At 38.3% G+C, this 21,640-nt stretch overlaps 2 protein-coding genes across 3 annotated transcripts in view; one reads left to right on the forward strand and one right to left on the reverse strand.

Moving 5' to 3' along the window:
• Positions 1-254: 254 nt before the first annotated feature.
• On the forward strand, positions 255-6,465 carry LOC143853040 (Tetratricopeptide repeat (TPR)-like superfamily protein). Of its 2 annotated transcripts, none has more exons than XM_077362743.1 (3): positions 255-413; positions 879-1,005; positions 3,742-6,465. In XM_077362743.1, exons 2-3 carry the CDS (start codon positions 981-983, stop codon positions 6,420-6,422), a joined length of 2,706 nt encoding a protein of 901 aa, XP_077218858.1. In that variant the 5' UTR covers positions 255-413; positions 879-980; the 3' UTR covers positions 6,423-6,465. The 2 variants fall into 2 exon arrangements, with proteins under 2 accessions (XP_077218858.1, XP_077218859.1); XM_077362744.1 differs by having other exon boundaries at positions 375-409; positions 877-1,005.
• A 2,574-nt stretch (positions 6,466-9,039) lies between these two features.
• Positions 9,040-21,640, reverse strand: part of LOC143853253 (uncharacterized) — a 45,822-nt gene continuing 33,221 nt past the window's right edge. The window contains exons 21-27 of the mRNA XM_077362980.1: positions 21,441-21,563; positions 21,269-21,352; positions 20,891-21,075; positions 20,653-20,791; positions 20,456-20,515; positions 15,639-15,743; positions 9,040-9,451 (exon numbers count right to left, since the gene is read on the reverse strand). Of these exons, the coding sequence (XP_077219095.1) occupies positions 9,338-9,451; positions 15,639-15,743; positions 20,456-20,515; positions 20,653-20,791; positions 20,891-21,075; positions 21,269-21,352; positions 21,441-21,563 (810 nt within the window). The 3' untranslated portion in view covers positions 9,040-9,337. The remainder of the gene's footprint in view (positions 9,452-15,638; positions 15,744-20,455; positions 20,516-20,652; positions 20,792-20,890; positions 21,076-21,268; positions 21,353-21,440; positions 21,564-21,640) is intronic.

Genomic DNA, 21,640 nt, shown 5'->3' on the forward strand with positions numbered 1-21,640 from the left:
AAAAAAAAAGAAGTTATAGGATGATCCAAACCGTCCATTTGATAGGCTACAAGGTAAATAGGTTAGGTTGCACCCCAAAAATCATTACCGTAGGATGATTCTAACCCTTCAATCTAAAGAGGGACTCACATTATGGAAACTTCTATAGATCTAACATTTGGGATCAGACTTTTTTCTGGCACAACCTATTTACTACGTTGTGGCCCATCAAATGGACGGTTTGGATCATCCTATGGTGTGGGCTGTACGCCAGTACCTCTCATTTTGAAAAATAGGGGGTGAATTCATCATAAAAGAGGGTGAATTGATCATCGCCCTTCCTTAAAACCCTAATTTTTAGTTCAGCCTTCGGGTTTTTGTCTGGTCTGAGACGTTCTCGGTCTCCAGAGCTAGTTCTTGTTGCAGAGAGAGAGGTAAATTTTGTTTAGAATTGAGTAAAATAGATTGAGATTTTGTGGATCATGGCTTTGATTTGTAGGGTTTTAAATCTAAAATGCTTCCAGTTTAGGTTTTTCCCTAACTCGGAACATGTGAGAGACGGAGATTCAAAACTCAGGATAGACGAGGGTTTATGTTTTATTTGATGATTCATATGTTTGTTTTTTGTTATCCAACACAAATTATAGGGTTTTGTTGTAAATAGCTACTGATATTCAGATTCTCTTTTTCAAATTTGTTTCAGTATCAGTTTTAAATTAGTAGAGTTGTTACCTTTATATTGTTTTGGATGAGAATCTCTATTTCTCTCCTTGGCTTACAGCCAATAAGATAAATTCAAATTAATGAGTGGATGAGAATGTCTGCTCCTGTATGTGTTTATATAGTTTGAGATTAATCTTCACACAGTTTTTTTTTTTTTTTTGGGTGGTTTAAATCAGTGAACAAGGAAGAAGATTATAAAGGTCTCTAGCGGCGAGCTGTGTACTTCATTGTGCTTTACTATAAAATGTAGGTCATTTTGGGAACTCAGAAATTCAAAGATGAAAATGGTCTGGTACCTTAGAGGTAAGATCTACTCTCAGTCCCCCACAACCACAACCTAAAATTGATATGTCTTCTATTCTTATTAAGAATTACATAGTTTGTTAGTTTGATTAGCACAGAAGACTTCTGGAATATTTGTTTTGCCAATGATGAAATTGAGTAGGAATTTCTATTTTAAGGCTTTGATTTTTTTTTTTTAATGTTAAAATTTTAAGGCTCTGATGCTTCTTCTTTTTTTTTCTACATTTTTTGGATTATTTTTATCCCTCGATTACATTCCATTCAATATATGGATGCATCATCTCTCAAACTTTAGTGCCCTACGAGAACACGTGAGAGCCTACATGAAATGAGACAAACTGGAAGTTGAAATGCATCATCACATCCAAAAGAACTTAGGTTTTACCTAAACTGTGGCATTACACGCATGCCGACCCCAACTAGTTTGGGACAAAGGCTTTCTTGAGTTGTTGAGTTGAGTGGGATTACACTCATCGTATTTGTTGTGAATTCAGTTCTGTTTTGGAGAATAGATGAAATGTTTCATTCCGGTCTGGAAAACTGAACAGAAAACCCCAGTTTTTCGTTTCTCCCAGAATTTTGCCCTGTTATGTTCCCTTCCGGTCTGTTCTGGTCCATTTCGGTTTGTTATGTGTCTGCGTCTTGAGTACCTTTAATCTTTCAAACCTTAGCCTAGGCAATCTTGTTGAGACGTTTCTCAAGCTCCAACCAAACCATCATCCACCCCAATCTGCCTTCTCACATCAATTTCTTCCTACTAGCACCCTTCATGTGCCCCACTTGCCTTCTCTTCTACTTGATTTCCTCATTTCCTCATATATCTCCTTGGCCAGTTGTACTTGTGAAGATGTTTCTCAAATGCAATCCATTTTAATATGGCGTGATCTTGCAATCTGGCTGTTCCGTGAAAAAGTGGTATAATGTTGTCTACACAGCCCAGATATTAGTATTCAAATTAGTGTTAACTATTCCGTGAAAGGTGATTACACACTGATGAACGAATTTCATGTGTATCATACATATGAAGAGAAATAAGCCATAGTCCACACATATTAATCCCTTTTCAGTTTAATAAGATGTCAGCATACACAACAAACAAGGTCTCACACAGCAGTCTCACAGAGAAATGCATTTGAAGGCCATTTATTTCCTAATGTAAAATGAAATTCCTTTTCATTAATATTAGCTTACAATGTGCCAATGGAAAATCATAAGAAGGGACAGCCAGAAATAATAATGCGGCATTAAACCATAGAAGCAGGATTCGTACCCAGAGTTGGGGATTCGCGAATTCGAACCGTGATTCGATTCGAATCCCCGATTCTGGGGAACCCCGATTCCCAATTTTGGAAACCCCGATTCCCAATTAATGAAAACCCCGATTCCCACTTTATAGGAACCCCGATTCCCAGGCGATTCCCTGCGAATCCCCAGCGAATCCCAACTCCCCACGACTCTCGGCGAATCCCCGACGAATCCCCGACGAATCCCCAACGAATCCCCGACGAATCCCCGTCGACTCTCTGGCAAACCCACGATTCCCGCTTCTCACCATCCCAGGAGCCTTCGATTCCCGCTTTCGAATCCTGAATCGAATCCTTCTTTCGATTCCCGCCTTGGCAACCTTGCATTAAACTCTTCCCGCTTTAAGATGGTAAACTTTGTGTGGTGAATGATAGTTACGTAATCTAGACTTTTGTTGTTAGCATTCGTATTTTGAGACTTCTGAGCTCCAAAAACATATTAGTAATACTATTTCGATAATGAAGCTATCCGATTTGCTCATAAATCACTCTTTATCTTTTGTTTTTTAATCAAACCTTGGGGCACCTTTCCAACCAGTGAACTGTATCATTGCGTACGTTACTTTGATGTTCTGTTACGTATTAGTTCTAACTTCTAACTCATTTTTTACATGCAACTTCATGAAATATAGTTCATTTTCACACATGAGTATCTTCTACGCACGGAACACTGAAATTTTACTATGTTCCTATGATTGAACCGACACTTTGAATTTATTGCTGACACGTGTGTAGACACTCATTTCGACACTTTTAATTGCTAGAAGTGTCAGACTTAATGTGGGCATATCGACACATTTTTGTATTGTGTCGAGTATGACGTTCTGTTTTATTGTTGAATATTATGTTTACTTCTTTTATTATTAACTCTTCTTTAGCTCTTCTTTAACTAATATTTGCTATTATAACCCCTCCCTAAATCTAAAACCCTGTACAAACTCTTATTCCAATATTATATTCTTTGTATTCTATTAGTCTCCCTTTCTCGCTACATATTGAAGATGGAAGAGAACTAGATTAAATTGATGATTATTTTTATGTTTGTTTTAGATTATAGTTAATTAATCGTAAGATGTGTTAGTTTGTTAAATGAATACCATATCTATATTGTTGCAGATTATGATAGTAATCAGTAATTTTATATGTATGTACTTGTATGACCGTGCCACTATTTCTAGATTTTTATGGGCTGCTATGTCTGGCACCCCGTATTTGTGTCAAAACTTGACACGAATCCGTGTCCACAAATCATGATTTATTTTCCCCTTTAGCTGTGTCCCCATTTCTAAAATTTGGGGGTTTGTCGTGTCCCATGCTCCGTATCCGTGTCGACATGCGACACTCGTGTCCATGTCCACAAATCATAGCTTTGTTCAGGTATTTTATCAGCTTGTGTGGCCGTGCTCAATGATATTTTTTTTTGGCATTGCAGGATCACTCTTTCGATCGGACCAGAAATGCTGTTACCTCTACACCTTATGTAAAGAGTTCTCATCATCCCGTGATGGGTCTTCTAATCTGGTTGGAATGCCTAGTTTATTCGTGGATCGAGGAAAACCCATAAATCGACTAGAAAAGGAGGGTGCAAAATCTGGAGTAGACGATGTCTGCCTCATTTTAAACAGTGGTCCTTGGGGGCCTGACTTGGAGAATACTCTTTCTTCAATTGGCCACATACCACAACCAGAATTCTTTATTGGTATCTTAAAGAAGCAAAAAGATTTACGTTTGGCGATAAACTATTTCCGATGGGTAGAGAGGAAAATTGGTCAGGCACACAGTCCAGAAGCATACAATGTGCTACTCATGATAATGGCTAGAAATAAAACCTTTGATAGTTTGGAGCAAATTCTGGAGGAAATGAGTGTCGCCGGATATGGAGTGTCAAATGATACCTGCATAGAGTTAGTTACAAGCTTTGTTAAGTTCAGGATGCTGACAGAAGCCATCAATATGATACAAACCATGCGGAAGTTCAAATTCCGTCCGGCATTTTCAGCATATACAACTCTGATTGGTGCTCTTGCCGAGGCTCGTGAATCCGATTTAGCACTCACTATGTTTCATCAGATGCAGGAAATTGGATATGAAGTGAATGTGCATTTATTTACGACTCTCGTCCGTGTATTTGCCAAGGAAGGAAGGCTTGATTCCGCTCTCTCTTTACTGGATGAGATGAAGAGCAATTCATTTGATGCAGATATTGTTCTCTATAATGTGTGTATAGACTGCTTTGGGAAGGTGGGTAAGGTGGATATGGCTTGGAAATTCTTCCATGAGATGAAAGCACAAGGCCTCATTCCGGATGATGTGACATATACCACCATGATTGGGGTTCTTTGCAAAGCTAACAGGCTAGGTGAAGCCGTGGAACTGTTTGAACAAATGGACCTTGGCCGAAAAGTTCCATCTGCATATGCATATAACACAATGATAATGGGTTATGGTTCTGCAGGTAAGTTTGATGATGCTTACAAGTTACTCGAAAGGCAGAAAGAAAAGGGTTGTATACCTAGCGTCATTGCATATAATTGCATCCTTACTTGCCTAGGGAAAAAAGGACGGATAGATGAGGCTTTACAGATCTTCGAGGAGATGAAGAAAGACGCAGAACCCAATCTTTCGACATATAATATTCTCATAGACATGCTTTGTAAGGCTAGAAAACTGGAGGCCGCTTATAAAGTTCGGGCCGCCATGGAAGATAAAGGCTTGTTTCCTAATGTGTTGACTGTTAACATAATGGTTGATAGGTTGTGTAAGGCTCAAATGCTCGATGAAGCCTGTCATATCTTTGACAGCATGGATCTGAAGGAGTGCACCCCTGATGGAGTTACATTTTGCTCTTTGATAGAAGGTTTGGGAAGGCATGGCAGGGTTGATGACGCATATAGACTGTTCGAGAGAATGTTAGATGCGGGTCACATTCCGAACGCTGTTGTTTACACGTCCCTTATTAGAAATTTCTTCAAGTGTGGGAGAAAAGATGATGGGCATAAGATCTACAAAGAAATGGTCCGAAGAGGCTGCCGTCCTGATCTGACCCTTCTTAACACTTACATGGATTGTGTATTTAAGGCCGGTGAAGTCGAAAAAGGCCGTGCTTTGTTCGAGGAAATTAAGTATCGAGGATTTGTCCCGGACGTGCGGAGCTATTCTATTCTCATTCATGGTCTCATAAAAGCCGGTTTTTCACAAGAGACCTACCAGTTATTTTATGCCATGAAGGAACAAGGTTGCGTGCTCGATACCCTTGCTTACAACACGGTCATTGACGGGTTCTGCAAGTCAGGTAAGGTGAACAAAGCTTATCAGCTTCTCGAAGAAATGAAAGTTAAGGGGCACCCACCCACTGTGGTTACCTACGGATCGGTCATCGACGGACTTGCTAAGATTGATAGGCTCGATGAGGCATACATGCTTTTCGAGGAAGCAAAATCAAAAGGGATAGAGTTGAATGCCGTTGTGTATAGCAGTCTCATAGATGGGTTCGGCAAAGTCGGAAGAATAGATGAAGCATATCTTATTATGGAAGAGATGATGCAAAAGGACTTGACTCCTAACGTATACACATGGAACTGTTTGTTAGACGCTTTAGTGAAGGCTGAGGAAATCAATGAAGCCCTCGTGTGTTTTCAGTCGATGAAGGATTTGAAATGCACCCCAAACACATACACTTACAGCATTCTGATACATGGTCTTTGTAAAGTAAGAAAATTCAACAAGGCTTTCGTGTTTTGGCAGGAAATGCAAAAGCAAGGCCTGACTCCAAATGTGGTTATGTACACAACTATGATCTCAGGGCTTGCCAAGGTCGGGAACATATCGGAGGCTAATGGGTTGTTCGAGAGGTTCAAAGCTAGTGGCGGTAGACCGGACTCTGCTAGTTATAATGCCATTATTGAAGGCTTAAGCAATGGCAGTAGAGCCATGGATGCTTATAGAGTTTTCGAGGAAACCCGGCTAAGGGGCTGTAGCATAAATGCTAAAACCTGTATTTCTCTTTTAGATGCATTGCACAAGGCCGATTGTCTCGAGCAAGCGGCCATTGTAGGTGCTGTGTTGAGGGAAACAGCGAAGTCTCAACATGCTACCAAATCCTTCAATGTATAAAGAAAATTTTGATTTATTATAGTTTAATTTACTTGGGAATTAATATTTGTCAGTATATTTTTAGGGTTGTGGTTTGTCTTGGGCTGCTAATCCCTTAGCCTCACCCTTGCAACATTCTTGAAATGCGTACTATGTTAGCCCCAAGTCAGCCTACCTCAAGTTGCCTATCCTTGTACTAAGTCAAGTAAGACACTTCAGACACATGGAAGCACAAAGTGAATGGTAGAAAGTTTGTGTATTATTCTCAAGAATCCTTACAACACGTGAAGGCTTCTTATGTTTGGAGGTGATTTACAAATGGGCATGCTTTACTTATAGGCTACCTCCTTTGTTATTGGTTTGAATCATGCAACTTGACAATCATCCAACAATCCAGGATCCTCCTAAGAACTTTTATGTTTTCTAGAATATTCATGTCTCTAACCAGGGATTACATGAATATCAAGCATCTACGTACTTTCAGACTTCACATTTCTAGAATTATGGAAGGTTATCTAATTCTCCAAGACTGGCTTGTGTTGTTTAGGCCTATTAAGAGGGGATCAGGTGAGCCCAATTGTCGGTTTTGAAAAGTATTTATAGTAAGCTATTATATAATATATACTTCTAGAGATTTGCTAGCGTCCACTGCAGAAGGCATTTCGCGGATGGGCTGTTGCAATTGAGAGCAGCCACACCTCATGAATGAAGACAAAATCTGTTGAAAAGTGAGCCTGTGTGGCTGCTCTCACATGCAACAGCCCATCCGCAAAATGCCTTCTGTGATGGTCCCTAGCAAATCCCTTCCTTCTATTTTGCCTGTAATGATTGTGTGCCCTAGACTTTTCAAACACTAAGACAATGTCTGGCAACCATGAATTCGTGGGACAAGTTTTAGAAAAAAGACTAAATTTTTTGCCATTATTTTGTTTTTGCATTTTTCAATTTCACTATGCTGACGATCACCGTTAGAAACAATCCTCATGTATAACTTTGGGTCCATTTTTGGTTAAAAGTATGGGAGGCTGTAGGCTTCATTCCATTCACATAGTCTAATTCCCATTTCATTAGGGGCTCCATCATCAATGGATTCCTCATCCCAGAGTAACAAGGGTCAGGTCAATTAGGCCAAAATGAACTGTCTACACTGAAAGATGAATATCAGGCAATGATAGACAGTAACACCTTGTCTACTGTTGGCTTTTTATGGGTCTACCTAATAAAATATTATAGTAGTGATGATACAATTGATTGTTACAAGGTTTATCTTGTTGCTAAGGGGTTTCATTAACAACTTTGGGTGGATTTCTTCGACCCCTTTAGTCCTTTTGTGTTATCTCCCTTCTACATCATCGTTCCCATCTTGCATGGAACTCGTGCTTGAGTTCAAGTCTTCTTCTGATGAGTCACTCTGGAGCGAAGCTAAATGCTTGACATTGAACACATCGTGGGTAAATATATGCTTTGAAATCTTGAGTCAATATGAATTGTTATTGATCTTTCAAAGTATTTCACAAGGACCTATCTTCTGAGGACTACCCAAACATTCTTCATTCTCAAACACTATCTTCTGGCGATGCCTTGTTTCACCATTTATCAATTGGACCCCAATGTAATAAATTGTCCAGAAAATCATCTCCATACGATGATCATAACCCTTCAATTTGTAGAGTTTTCTATACTGTGTTGTCCCTTGTAGAACAGAGGGTTATGATCATCCTATGGAGAAAAAAATCTCCATAGGATGATCATAACCCTTCGTTCTGTAGAGTTTTCTAAATGTTGTCGTCACTCACAGAACAGAGGGTTAGGATCATTCTATGGAGATTTTTTTTAAAATCATCTCCTTAGGATGAACATAACCTTCGATCTGTAGAGTCTTCTACATGGTGTTGTCCCTTATAGAACGGAGGGTTATGATCATCCTACGGAGATTTTTTTGATCATTTGTTGGGCCCCAACACAGATAGGCCTTGACCCTATAATTATCTCCATAAGATATGCTAACCCTCCGATCCGTAAATGTTCCTATATGATGTAGTCCCGGTACATATCAGAGGGTTAGGGTCACCCTATGGAGACGGATTTTTGGGACATATACTATTCATGTAGGGGCCTAACAAATGCATAGTTTGGATCTTTGAACAAGATGAGCCCCACTCTATTTTTTTCTCTCAAAAACATACATGTACCTACGCAAGATGGGATGGGATGCTATTAGAAGTTTTGATAGCGGCACTCCTCCCTGTTAAACACTTTATGATGGGATGCTAGGGACCATCACAGAAAAGGATTTCGTGGCTGGCCGTTGTACGTGAGAGCAGCCACCTCAGATGAACAGTGAATAAGACAAACTCTGCTAAAAAATAAGTCTCGGCTGCTCTCACGTGCAACAGCCGGTCCGTGAAATGCCTATCTGCGATGGTCCGTAGGAAATCCATAGGGGTCACCCTAAAACAGTTGGGTGTGTAACGATAAAAACAGATAATACACAGAGTAATGGATATGCAAATTTTGAGTCAACAGTAACCTGTTATGTACCAAACAATAGTTCAAACTATGGGATGATCAAGAAATATTCAAAAATAAGTGAAGTACAAAAGACTAGACGCCAAATAAAATTGGCCAATCCAAGATGAATGAGAAGATCAAAGAGTTGTGATGCTGGTTTTATTGACCAAATTACATGTACAAGCAGAAAACAGAACCAATTATAAAGGAAGAAAGCTTTGGTTAAAGCAGTTCAATGTGTATTATTGATATAAGTTAAATTTGATATAAAAATTGATTCAGGTAAAATATCAATCATATATGTATTGTATTTATACATGGGAACCAGTGATGGAATACCCATCAATATCGCTCATCTTAGAAAGCTGCTTTAGGGAGAGAAGAGGGGAAACAAAAAATGGGCTGTACAAATAGGTACCTCCTTCCTACATGAAATAGCTGAGTGATTTCTTCTTCCTCGATCCACCTTCGCCGTATAGTTCATTCCATTGGAGAAGCTCGCTCATATTTGAAGACTCCGACGACACGCTTGCACACACCTGTGCATGGATACAGTAATTTCAGTTCAATGTTTAAAAAGGCCATATGACACGTAGCACCCCTAAAGTAGCTCTTCAAAAAAGGGATGCATCCTTGAACTTTATTCATATTGTTAAACCCTAAAAATGTCTTCAAAAGAGCGTTCGAATTTCAGTGATTTTGAAACATCTGATAAATATTTGCTATCCAGGAGACATATACCATCTTTTCGGGAAAACCTTGGAGATGCTACAATCTCAGACATGCATATACCAGTGATTTGCACAAATTGGATAAAACAGAACTGCTTTTTGGTAAATAATGAAAACATAAAGAAAACACATGCAATGACTTTCCCTATCAATAAAAGAGTCTCAACCAAAATACTCTACATAATAATGAAACTCAAACTCCAATCTACCAAAGGTATAACTTTTAAATATTATCTCTTCTTCACCCTTTTTAACATGAATTATATGGTGCTGGCCCTATTTTCAAAAGAAAAATAAGGCCAGGTGGAAGTATAGGGAGGAAGGCCTTGGCAGACCTCATTGTGATAGAGAATATGATGTGCCCACTATGACATAGTACGCCTCATAATCGATTTAACCGTCCACTTGACCGGCCTTGCTTTCGATCTCATATTGCAAAATTTTATGCCAATCATCTGATTCTAACAGCTAATAATGTGTACTTTTGTCATTGAATATGGAAGGCCAAAAACTGCATAAGGCAACCGTTCACATTCAATGACAAAAAATGTACATTATTTAATGTTACGATAGCACGATTGGCTTCATTTTTGGGCAAAAATAGATCCAAACAAGGCCTCCCAGATGAACAGCTTGGATCAGTCAAAGCTAAGACCCAATATGCTGTACGCCACATTGTATTACAATGAGGCCGCAGCCTACTGAAGCATTCCTCAAAGTACAGGAGGGGACCACCTTTTCATGGAGCAAAATCATTCATTTGTTGCACCCGACCTTGGAGAGGTGATCCTCAAAAATCATCACAATAGGCCATCCTAACCATTCATATTGTTGGGTGTAAAATGGATGGCTAAAAAGTTAAATAAAAATAAGCATATTAAAATCTCTGCAAGTTAGATGGTTGAATACAGTACATTTTTGTTTTATGAACACCCATTATAGGGCCTGGGAGGTACATGGTTTGGATAACGGCACACTTGCACCCCGCTTCTACTTTTGCTGTCAGTATTTTTCCTAAAAAATTTCACACCACATATAGTTCCTTCTTTAATATTTCTAATGATTCGCAAGAAAATTATCTAGGACTTTATCGACAACATGTTGTATTTTTTTATAAATAGACGTATTTGCTTTATATCAGTAATTTACAGGAAATAGATCAACACTTAATATGAATATTGAATAAATATACTGATATAATAATAAAAACAGTAATAAAAATACTAGTGAAATTAAATTTTTACTTGAAACTGGTAAATGAGATGCTGATTGTGCATTTGTAGGTTATACAATGATACTCATTTTTTTTGGTGTGTACTTTTTCTTGGCGTGCACGTGGGTGGGGGTGGGGGTGATGCATAATAGGTTTAGAAGCGGAAATAGCGGAAACTCTAATACTTTATACACGTGTCTATAGCGGAAGCTTTTCTATAGGGGAGGAGGCTAAGGGTAAGGTGCTGTTGGTTTAGGTAAAACAAAGTGAAAAGGGAAGAAAAAGGGTTGCTCGAATAGTTAAAAATAGCACTTGGAATGGAGGAAAGGGTACTTGGTTTTATTGAAAGGGCACGTGAAATAGTTGAAGAGGGACGTGGCTTACAAGAAAAGGTCCTTACGTGATAGAATATTGGTTAATGGTTGTATAGGGAATCATATGGGTATTGCAATGGATGTTAATTAAGGTGGAAGGCTGTATCTTAGATTTCTTGAATTGGTGAAAGAATGGAGGTTAGGTGGTTTGAAGGCGGTTAAAGATTCTAGAAATGAAGGAGGAGAATTTGGGCAAAGACTAAGGCCCTGTTCACTTGCTGTCTCGCGCCTTCCCGAGAAAGGAAAACCCTGCTTTTTTTCCAGAGAATCCAGTTTTCACGTGTTCTCTTGCTTTGTCGAGAAAGCGGGTATTACAGACGTGGAAAAAAAAAATGACGTGGAAAATCTCATTTTCTTGCTCTCACGGGATTTGATTTCCGACTAAATTGGTGGGATTTTGTTTCCTTTCCCACGCGAGAGTGAAAAAAGTCGGGGTCTTTTTATTTGATTTGCAACTCATCATATCAGAACTGATTTCTTCAAGTTTTCTTCTTGCTTAGTTGATTTATTTTTACAAATCTAGGGTTTCATTTTAAGCAGATCCAGGGTTTCGTTTTTTTGGGTTTTTTCCCCGATTTGGGTTCGGATTTGGGGTTTTTTTCTTCTTCATTGATATGGCAGAAAAGAAAGCGAACCCAAATCAAGTAGAAAGAAGCAAAAAAATTGGTTCTGATCTAGTTCGGAAATTTGGGGTAATTCAAATGGGTTTGCAGTTTTGAAGTTATTGCACTGTTCTTGAAGTTTTTAGGGGATTTCACTGATTTTGATCCTTTTTTGGGGTGTTTCGGTTCAGTAGGGTTTTGTTCTTTCTAATATAATGGCTTGGTTGTTGGGTGTTGATGATGTGGGTGGATGAGTGGTGATGATATGTGGGTGTCGATGAAATATGGGTGGATGGGTGTTGTACATTTGGGTTTGGAGAGCTTTTACAGCATGTTTTGTGGAGCTTTTACAGTATGTTCGTAGGGTTTTGCAAGTGAACAGGCACAGGAAACCTTTTCTCTAGATTTCTCAGGTTTTCCTGGGCAAGTGAACAGCTGCAGGATTCCTTTTCCAGCACAGTTTCTTTTCCTTTCCTTTCTGCCACGTCAGATTCCTTTCCTTTCCTTTCTCGGAAAAACAAGTGAACGGACCCTAAGAGAATCCTGGGTGGTGGTTATGGGAATCAAGAAAGAAAGTGGATTTTGGTTGGAGAAAAAAGGTTCTTGCGTGGTTCTTGAAAATAAAAAAGGGATCAATTGGTTAACATATGGAGCTGGTGCACCTACACAAAGGGAAAAAAGAGGGAATGGAGATGGTTGTTGGGCGGTAGAACAGTGTTGCTGGTCGCCTATGTTTGAGGAAGTAAAGGAGACTCTTGGATGATAAAAATTGTAGGGTCAAGGGACTCAAAGAGACAGAGGTGTGGCCAAACAAGAGGGGCTGTTTGTTAATGATTTGTGTGTTATGTTCCTTCACTAGAATTTTAAGAGGAGTTGGGTTGATGGATTTCAACGTAGAAGAAAGGTAACATCCAAGTATTTGGTTGTGTATGTTTTGTACATAAGTTATCTCCTAGATTAGACAAGTTAGATGCTCACTTAGAGAAATGTGTCCTTGATTATTCCCGAACACATAATGGGCATAAGTGTTAGATTCCCACTTTGCGCAGATTTTTTGTTTCTACTGATGTTACCTTCTGTGAGACTACTTCGTACTTTTCTAACCCTGAGACTGATTTTGCTAGTGATACTGGACTGCAACTTCCCATTCCGTCTTCTTCCTTGGATGTTGCACCTTCTCAGTTGCAAGTTCATACTCGAGGCCCTTGCAGGATTGTACAGCCTCATCATGATGCATGTGCCTCAGATCCACCTCCACCCGACCAACTGCCTTCCCAGTCTGAAAGGTCTCCCTAAGGTAATGAACTGTCTACATTTCCTTTTGATTCCCTTATGATCTCATTTCTCCTTCCTATACGAGCTTTCTTCTTTGTCCTTTGTTCGAAAATTTGTTGCAGAAGCATTAGCTCATCCAAGTTGGCGTGCCGGTATGGATGATGAGATGGATGCTCTTCATTTCAATGGCACTTGGCAGTTGATTGCGCTACCATTCAGTGTTCCGACGTTGGCTGTCAATGGATTTTCTCCATTAAATATTTGCCAAATGGTACAAACGAGCGTTTAAAATCCCAATTGGTTGGCAAGCTAATCTACTTGACTATGGCTCGTCCCGATATTTCCTATGTAGTGGGAGTGGTTAGTCAGTTAATGAGGTCTCTATGTACCCCTGATTGGAGAACAGTTCTTCAAATAGTTAAGTAGTTGAAGAGCGCTCCTAGGAAAGGTTTGTTCTTCAGAAAACATAATCATGTGAAGTTGGAAGGATACACTGATGGGGATTGGGCAGGATCTCCAGCAGATAGGAGATCGACTACGGGGTAGTTGGAGGAAGTATCATGGCGGAGTAAGAAACAAGATGTCGTGGCTAGATTTAGTGCAGAGGCAAAGTAGTGAGCTATGGCTCACACGTGTGGAGAGTTGACTTGATTGAGGTCCCTTTTGTCTGAGATTGGTGTTCCTGCCTCATCTCCAGCATCCTTGTATCGTGACAATAGAGCAACTATTCATATTGCCTCAAATCCAGTCTTTTATGAGAGGACGAAGCATATTGAAGTAGATTGCCATTTCATCCGTGAGAAGCTCCAAAAAGGAGAGATTTGCACCATGTTCACTCGATCTGCAGAACAACGAGCTGATGTGTTCCCAAACCATTGGGAAAGTTTAAGTTGAATGACATTTGAAACAAGCTAGGGTTGTATGACAGATACACTCTAGCTTGAGGGGGAGTGTTCAAAGGGTATTTCAGTCTTTATTATCTTATGTAACCTTATATATATATATATATATATATATATATATATATATATATATATATATATATATGGGGAAATGATATCTGCGCCAAAGTGTTTTGATAAACATGCGCTCCACTTGTTTGTCGTGTAGTATTTAAAGGGCTTTAAGAGCTTTCTGAGTACCGTAATATCCTCTGACATCCCTTTAAATACTACACGACAGACAAGTGGAGCGCGCATGTTTATCAAAACACTTTGGCGCAGATATCATTTTCGTATATATATATGTGTGTGTGTGTGTGTGTGTGTATTTTAAACTAGTGTGTAGATAACTTACACTAGAAACTCTTCTCTCTCTCTCTCTCTCTCTATATATATATATATATATATATATATATATATATATATTATGTGAGAGGTCAGATTATTTACTCTCACTTTCCCCATCTCTTTCTCTCACGTTTTCTTCTTCTCCATCATCATCATCATCAACATCTATTCTCCATACGCTCATGACCAGAGAATAGACACGACTTGCTTCTCCGAGTCACACTTGAATAAAACTTCAGTCTGAAATGAGTTTTTACTATTGGTAACTCCAAAAAAACCACAAAACCATTTCCCACACAAACGTAAATCGTCTAAGCTCCAGTTTTCTTATTTTTGTAACCAATCAACTAGGATTTTAAGAAATCCTCCAGAGAATAGACACGACTTGCTTCTCCAAGTCAAACTTGAATAAAACTTCATTCTGAAATAAGTTTTTGCTTCTGGTAGCTCCAAAAAATTGCAAAACCATTTCCCAATACGTGTAAATCATCTAAGCTTCAGTTTTCTTATTTTTTAACTTTAACTACCTTGATCAAATAGGATTTTAGGAAATCCTCTCTTGTTGTTACTTCCTTACCATAGAGCACGAAAAAACCTAATCCTCCCTTGTTGTTACTTCCTTACCAGAGAGCACGAGAGCACAACTGCCTGAGAGATACGTTCCTCCACCACAAACGCAGAACCTCCAGTCAGCCATTCTTTGAACCATCCATTGTGCGAAGAAGGCAACCCATCCATGTCGGAATAAATAAAAGTACATATAAATATGAAAAATAAGAGCTGAGTGAATTTTACCAGAATCGTGAAAAGTTAATTGGTCTGAATTTTAAAAAATAAAATAAAATCAAAACTAAGAACTATTTGCCTTACGTAGTGGGAATTAAAAGATTTGCAACTTTTCATGAAATTTTAATTATTAAGATTTGATGTAACTATGCTTCCATACATTAAAAGTACATATAAATATGAAAAATAAGAACTGAGTGAAATTTACCAGAATCGTGAAAAGTTAATTTTAATTTTAAAAAAAAGAAAAAGCTAAGAACTATTTGCGTTATGTAGTGGAATTAAAAGATTTGCAACTTTTCATGAAATTTTAATTATTAAGATTTGTTGTAACTATGCTTCCATACAATCTAGAAGCCTGCCATCAACTCAAGGTTAAAATACATACATATATATATCTTCCATCATTTTCGCTTTTGCACTTCGAATTTTTTTATAAGAGAAAACCAAGCATACCTGCTCATGTGCATATTTCAAGTCATCCATGTTAAGCGCACGAACATCAGCACTGCAATGTAGTGCAGGTAGTGGTCTGTCCTCTGCTAATGCCAACTTTCTCTCCTGGAAATGGATAAAGAAATTATTTAGATTGTAGCAAATGATTAAAAAGTGATACAACATAAATATTCACGGCCATACACAAGTCTACAAAATTAAGCTAAAGCATAGCCTAACTTCCATCTTATTTTAAATTACATTAACTAAAGAATACCATAACATCACGTGAGTTTATCAATAGACCACACAAGACAAGTGACAAAAATTCCAACTACTATACTAATGTGTGCTTTATTTTCTCCAAGATAGAAGTGTAAAGAATGTAAAAAGTGAAGATAAGATGCAAAAATATGACACAAGAAAGGAGAGGAATAAGGCAAAACACGAGTGAGAATTTATTCATTCTGTATGAAATCTACAAATACAAAGCCTTAATTACACATTACAAATGACTTAAGATAACCTTAATTTGAGGGTTATGTAGCCTTTTCCAACACTCCCTCATGCTGACATGTTCCTCTTAATATTTTCAGCTTGATGACAATCAAATTCTTTTGTTGATTGACACTAAGGACTTTGGTGCATACATCAGCAAGTTGATCATGACTTGGTATATGAAGTGTAACTCACCTCACAATTCTCCATATTCCGTCGAACGGCATTGATAACCGATATCAATGTGCTTGGTTCTAGCATGGAAGACAGGATTCTATGACATTCTATGACATTTTTATTGCACTTTGGTTGCCACATAAAAGAGTATATGTGTGAGATCTGAGATGTAGTTCTTGGAGAAGGTGTCTTATCCACGTGAGTTCATTTGTGGTTGAGACCATATCTTTCAACTCAGCAACTGCGCTAGATCTTTCTACATTAATATCTTCCTAAATGTGTTTGTCATAGTGAAGGCCACAATCAATGATGTCCAATCGTTACCCGTGGAAACATTCAACTTTTCCTTATTTCACAAATTAAAACATAACCAAGCATGCACAAAAGAGAAAAATTCCAAACCAAAAATAGTTTTAAGTTCTGGGATCATGATTCCCAGTTTCGGTACATACTAAAAGAGTTTCAAAAGACCCTTGTCTTCACGTTTCACATTCTTTCAGGCTCTGTTCACTTGCCTTCTCGAGAAATGAGAGGAAAGGAAAGTACCCAACATTTTCTCGCGATTCTTACTTTCCGCCGTTCGTTGCATTTCCCGTGAAAATCAAAATACCCATGTGGAAAAGTAAGAAAATGATGTGGAAAATGGATTTTCCCTCTAAATCACGATTTCCCTTTCCCGTGAAATCTTGCAAAAACAGTGGGAAAATCCAAAACAATCGCGCACGGGAAAATCTTCTTTTTTTCTCATCGCTGTGTCTCTCTCCTCTCGAAACCCTCATTTGACGAAACCCTCGACGAACCCGCCGGCAACATCATCTTCTCCGGCGAGCTCCACCTCCGGCGAACACTACAAAGTTTAGTGCTCTTCTTCCTTACTCTCATTTTCTATTTTTTTTCGCCCAAACTCGCCATTCCCTCTCGGTTTTTCATTTTATTCGAGATTTTTTCGTATTTTTTGGTGGTAAAACGTTGGTAGGGTTCAGATATCTCCTCCCTCTCCCTCATTTTTTCATTTTTTTTACTGAATCTCTGCATTCCTTCTTCGTTTTTCATTTATTGTAGAATTTTGGCCTTTTTTCTTGCAACTATCTTCGACAAGTTCTGATCTGCACTAATATTTTTTTTCATGGAAATATCAGTGTTAGTGTTGAGAAAGCTTTTATTTAGGTTTTTTAGGGTTCAGATTCCTTTTCTTCCCTGATTTAGGGTTCGGATCTGGAGAACCCCCTCTCCCTCGGTTCTATTGTTGTTGTTGGTGTATGGCTGTTTTGGGTATGCATGTGTTGGTGGTTGTTAGTGTATTTGGGTTTTAGGGTTCGGATTTGGTTGTTATGGCTGATTTTGGGGGCATTTTGTTTGCAATGGATTGTCTAAAAGCTTTTATTTGTTAGCTTTTATTTGGGTATTAGGGTTCAGATCCCCTTTCTTCCCTTTTCTCTTCATTTTTATGCTATTTTCTGTCTGCAATGGCTTCATACAGATTTTTTTTTCTTTTTTTGCAATGGTTTTTATGGCTGATTTTGGAGGATTTCTGTTTGGAATGGCAATACTATATAATTCTGTCGGTGGTTGTTGGTGTATGGATGTTTTGGGTATGGATGGGTGGATGTTTGTGCCATGTTGCTTTCTTGCTTTGGCAGATTAATAATCATAATATGCTTGCCATGTTGCTTTCTTGAACAAAACCCAAAAAAAAAAAAAAAAACAGCCTCTTTTTTTCTCAAACCAAGAAAAAATCTCTTGGGTCTGCAGAACTTCTTGCATTGGTGAATGCTTAATTCTATAGAATGTGATCTGGGGTATTGGCTCTGACCATTTCTTTGAAAACCCAGAAAAATCAGTTGTTGTGCTACATATTTTTTGTGCTAAACAGAGGTGTTGAGGCTTAATAAGTGAGTTTTGAGGGTTTGGTTCAGTTCCCCTTTCATGGGTTATCAGAGAAAGCAGTTGAGTAATTCTCTGAAGCCCAAATAAAGAATTTGTTGTGGCACTGTCCAAATTTTGTTGTGGGAATTGGAGGTTTGAGTCATATTTTTTGGTTGATTTGAAGGAAACCAAACAATCAGTTTTTCTAAACTGGAATTGGTTGGAAACACATAGGTTTTTTAACTTTATGTTGTGGTGGTGGCAGTGGTGATCATTTTTATTGAAGCTTTGATGGTGTAGATTTAATTTACTATTTCCAAGTAAGTTTTGATAGAGCCCAATTCTGTTTTGGATAGTGCTCATCTTTGATAACAAGACTTTTTGAAGTACTTTGATAAATTTCTAATGTTATGTTTTAATTTAGGTGACTAGGTTCAAGTGTGTTAATAAATTCTCTGTGTAGTGCAGGTGAGATATTGGAGAAGCCCTTGTCTTTTACAGTTGGGCTGGTCAAGAAGGCAGTTTCAATCGTTACAGACAGTTCCATGAGATCTGCCATTGACTATTTCGAAGTAACTAGAATTAGGGCTTCTCTCACTGTAACTCTTCTAATTACTACCTGGTCAAGGCTATCTTTTCATACCACTGATTTTGGATGGGGTGAGCCTCTTCATTCAGTTCCAGTAGCTCTACCTGAGAAAGAAGTGATTTTGTTTCTATCTCATGGAAATAAGAGGAAAAGCATAAATGTACTGCTGGGTTTGCTCGCTAGTGCTATGCCAGTCTTTGCAGAACTGATGCACATTTGATGAAATAAGCCTAAGTACGCATTTTATTGGGGTAATCTCTAGGATTATAGCTAGGATACTCCAAGCAAGTTATGGGTTTCTTTTATGCAGAATTTGTATCTAGAATGTTTCTGTCCCAATAAGTTTAGAATTATTCAGACCCAAATGCACTTCATGGAAAGTAATGTTGGAAAAGATGGGGTAAGCATTATACAGCTCAAGTCGAGAAGCGACGATCTTCCTCTGAGTTACTCCAAGCACATTTGGGTCTCTGTCTCCTTTCTTTCTATTCTTTTTCTTTTAAATGTATGTGGTCTTAATTTGGTATTCAGTTGAACAACACAATGTCAAAGCTCTGTATTGGATTTCCTATTGTTATTTGTTTTAAGTATAATTCTTAGTGTGAAAAAACATCTTCATCTCCATTTTCCGTGGGTGTGAATAGCTGCTCAAACAAGTGTATTGCTCTAATGTTGAGAATCTTTTTTTGAAAATTATCACTATTCTAATATTAGCCGATATCCTATCGACCATGCTAAATGTTCTTTTAGAATATGATGGGAAGATCTGGAACTTACAGGAATAGATGCAGCAAGGCATGTCCCTTTCAAAAAAATTAGAATACCGGGAAGTATTCATGCTCATCTAAGCCTCATCCAATTCAATTTCTATGAAATTGCTTAACAAGATAAACACTTGTACTTGGGAGCTACACTTCACCAAATGTCTTTTTTTCCAAAAAACAGAGGTAATGGGGATCTGCATATTTTCCCTTGCTTTCTGGGCAAGTGAACAGCGAGAAAATAACTTCCCTGCATATTTTCCCTCCCTTTTTGGGCAAGTGAACAGCGAGAAAGCATGGGACAATCACAGTTTCTTTTCCTTTCCTTTCCATTTTGCCACGTCAGATTCCTTTCCTTTCCTTTCCCGGGAAAACAAGTGAACAGAGCCTCACGGAAAAGCATGAAAATTTTGGTCCTAGGAAAAAACATCTACAAGAAGCAGACACCTTAGCAAAAGTCAGGAGGCCATGACAGCTCCAAACAATGTGCAAAGCCTTCACAAAACCCAAGAAAGGCCATTAAAATCAATAGCACTGGAGAACACAAGCATGGCCTTCATGTATCACTTGGTTACCATCTAAAAGGCTCAAGGAAACAAAACGTTAATAGTAGTATAGCACCCGTTTATGAATGATGTTTTATTGGAACATCTACAGGCAATTACTCAACTAGAGTAATCTCTTTTTTTAGGAAAAAAGAGAGATTTGAAATTTAACAAAAGCATGTCTAGCTCAGTTGGTAGTTTGGTACAGTGCAAGTCTCTTAACCTTGTAGTCTGCCTACCAAAAAAAGAGAGATTTGAAATTTAAATAGAGTATATTCCAGTCTTTGAAGAGTTACTAAGTTTCATATCTCGAATAGCATACATGCAAAGCATATAAATTGAGAGGATCACTTTTAACATTATTGATCAAAGACATCCTGAATTTCAGTACAAGATACTCACCTTCTTTTCCTTTTCCAAAAGCTCTCTTATGGGGCAGTGTGCAGCAGTAACACACAGATTCTGAAACCAAAAGATAAAAGAGTACAGAAACTTAAATTACAAAAAATTACTCATCAACACAAAAAACTAAGATACACAAACTTACTCATTGACACAAAAAACTAAGATACAGACAATGCAAGATATAAGGTCCAGACCTTCAAGTCACTTCCAGAATATCCATCTGTCATATTTGCGACTGCTTCCAAATCAACATCGGATGCCATATCTTCTTTGGCCAATATTACTCTAAGAATTTTTTCTCTGTTTGGGGCATCTGGCAAGTTTACCATCAATCTGCAGGAAAATTATCATAAGAGATTTTCCGAAACACATTTGTTATGCAGGGCAAGTATGCATGCATAAATGGACACTCTAAAATACTAAAATGTGTACCTCCTAGGAAGTCTCCTTATAACAGCCTCATCAAGGTCGAAAGGTCTATTGGTGGCAGCAAGGACCAATACCCGCTCTTTATCTTTTGTACGCAGACCATCCCAGTTCACCATAAACTCATTTTTCATTTTACGCATTGCTTCATGTTCTCCTGGATTTTCACGTCTCCCCAACATGCTGTCAACCTATGAAAGAGAACATATGAGAACAAGAAAAGCAATATCACATAGACGTGAAAAAATAGAAGAAAATGGCATGAGCAAGAGCAATTATTACCATCACTAAAATGAAATGACATAACACATGCCCGATCATTGGTATAACGGTGCCAAAAACCTTATACTAAGTGGAAATAAAGCCCCAGATGCAGTAACTAACCTCGTCAACAAAAACAACACTAGGAGCGATTTTACTTGCAAGTGAAAAAACTGCTTTTACATATTTTTCCCCTTCACCAAACCACTGAGTAAAAGAAAAGATAACATTAGATTCAAGACGATGCTAAACATAAAGAAATCTGAACTGTCACCATCTGGGATCGAAATAATACCTTTGAAGTAATGCTCGACATTGATATGTTGATAAAGTTTGCACCTGCCTCTGTTGCAACAGCTTTTGCAAGCATTGTTTTCCCCGTACCCGGAGGACCAAAGAGAAGTATTCCCTTGCAAGGCTGGAAAGAAAGTGGATATCATTAAACTTCAAAACATTGGTGATGTGTATAAAATACTGTTATTTTAAACAAGTCCA

The sequence above is a fragment of the Tasmannia lanceolata genome, unplaced genomic scaffold (genome assembly GCF_043159265.1).
Source record: "Tasmannia lanceolata isolate RefF3 unplaced genomic scaffold, GAP_Taslan_0.1 ptg000019l, whole genome shotgun sequence".
In the NCBI taxonomy this organism is placed as follows: domain Eukaryota; kingdom Viridiplantae; phylum Streptophyta; class Magnoliopsida; order Canellales; family Winteraceae; genus Tasmannia; species Tasmannia lanceolata.

What these genes read in the sequence shown, in the direction of transcription:
- LOC143853040 (XM_077362743.1), top strand. Translation starts at nt 981, where the DNA reads ATGAAAATGGTCTGGTACCTTAGAG. An exon ending in AATGGTCTGGTACCTTAGAG is followed by an intron (nt 1,006 to 3,741) that starts GTAAGATCTACT and finishes TTGGCATTGCAG; the next exon opens with GATCACTCTTTCGATCGGAC.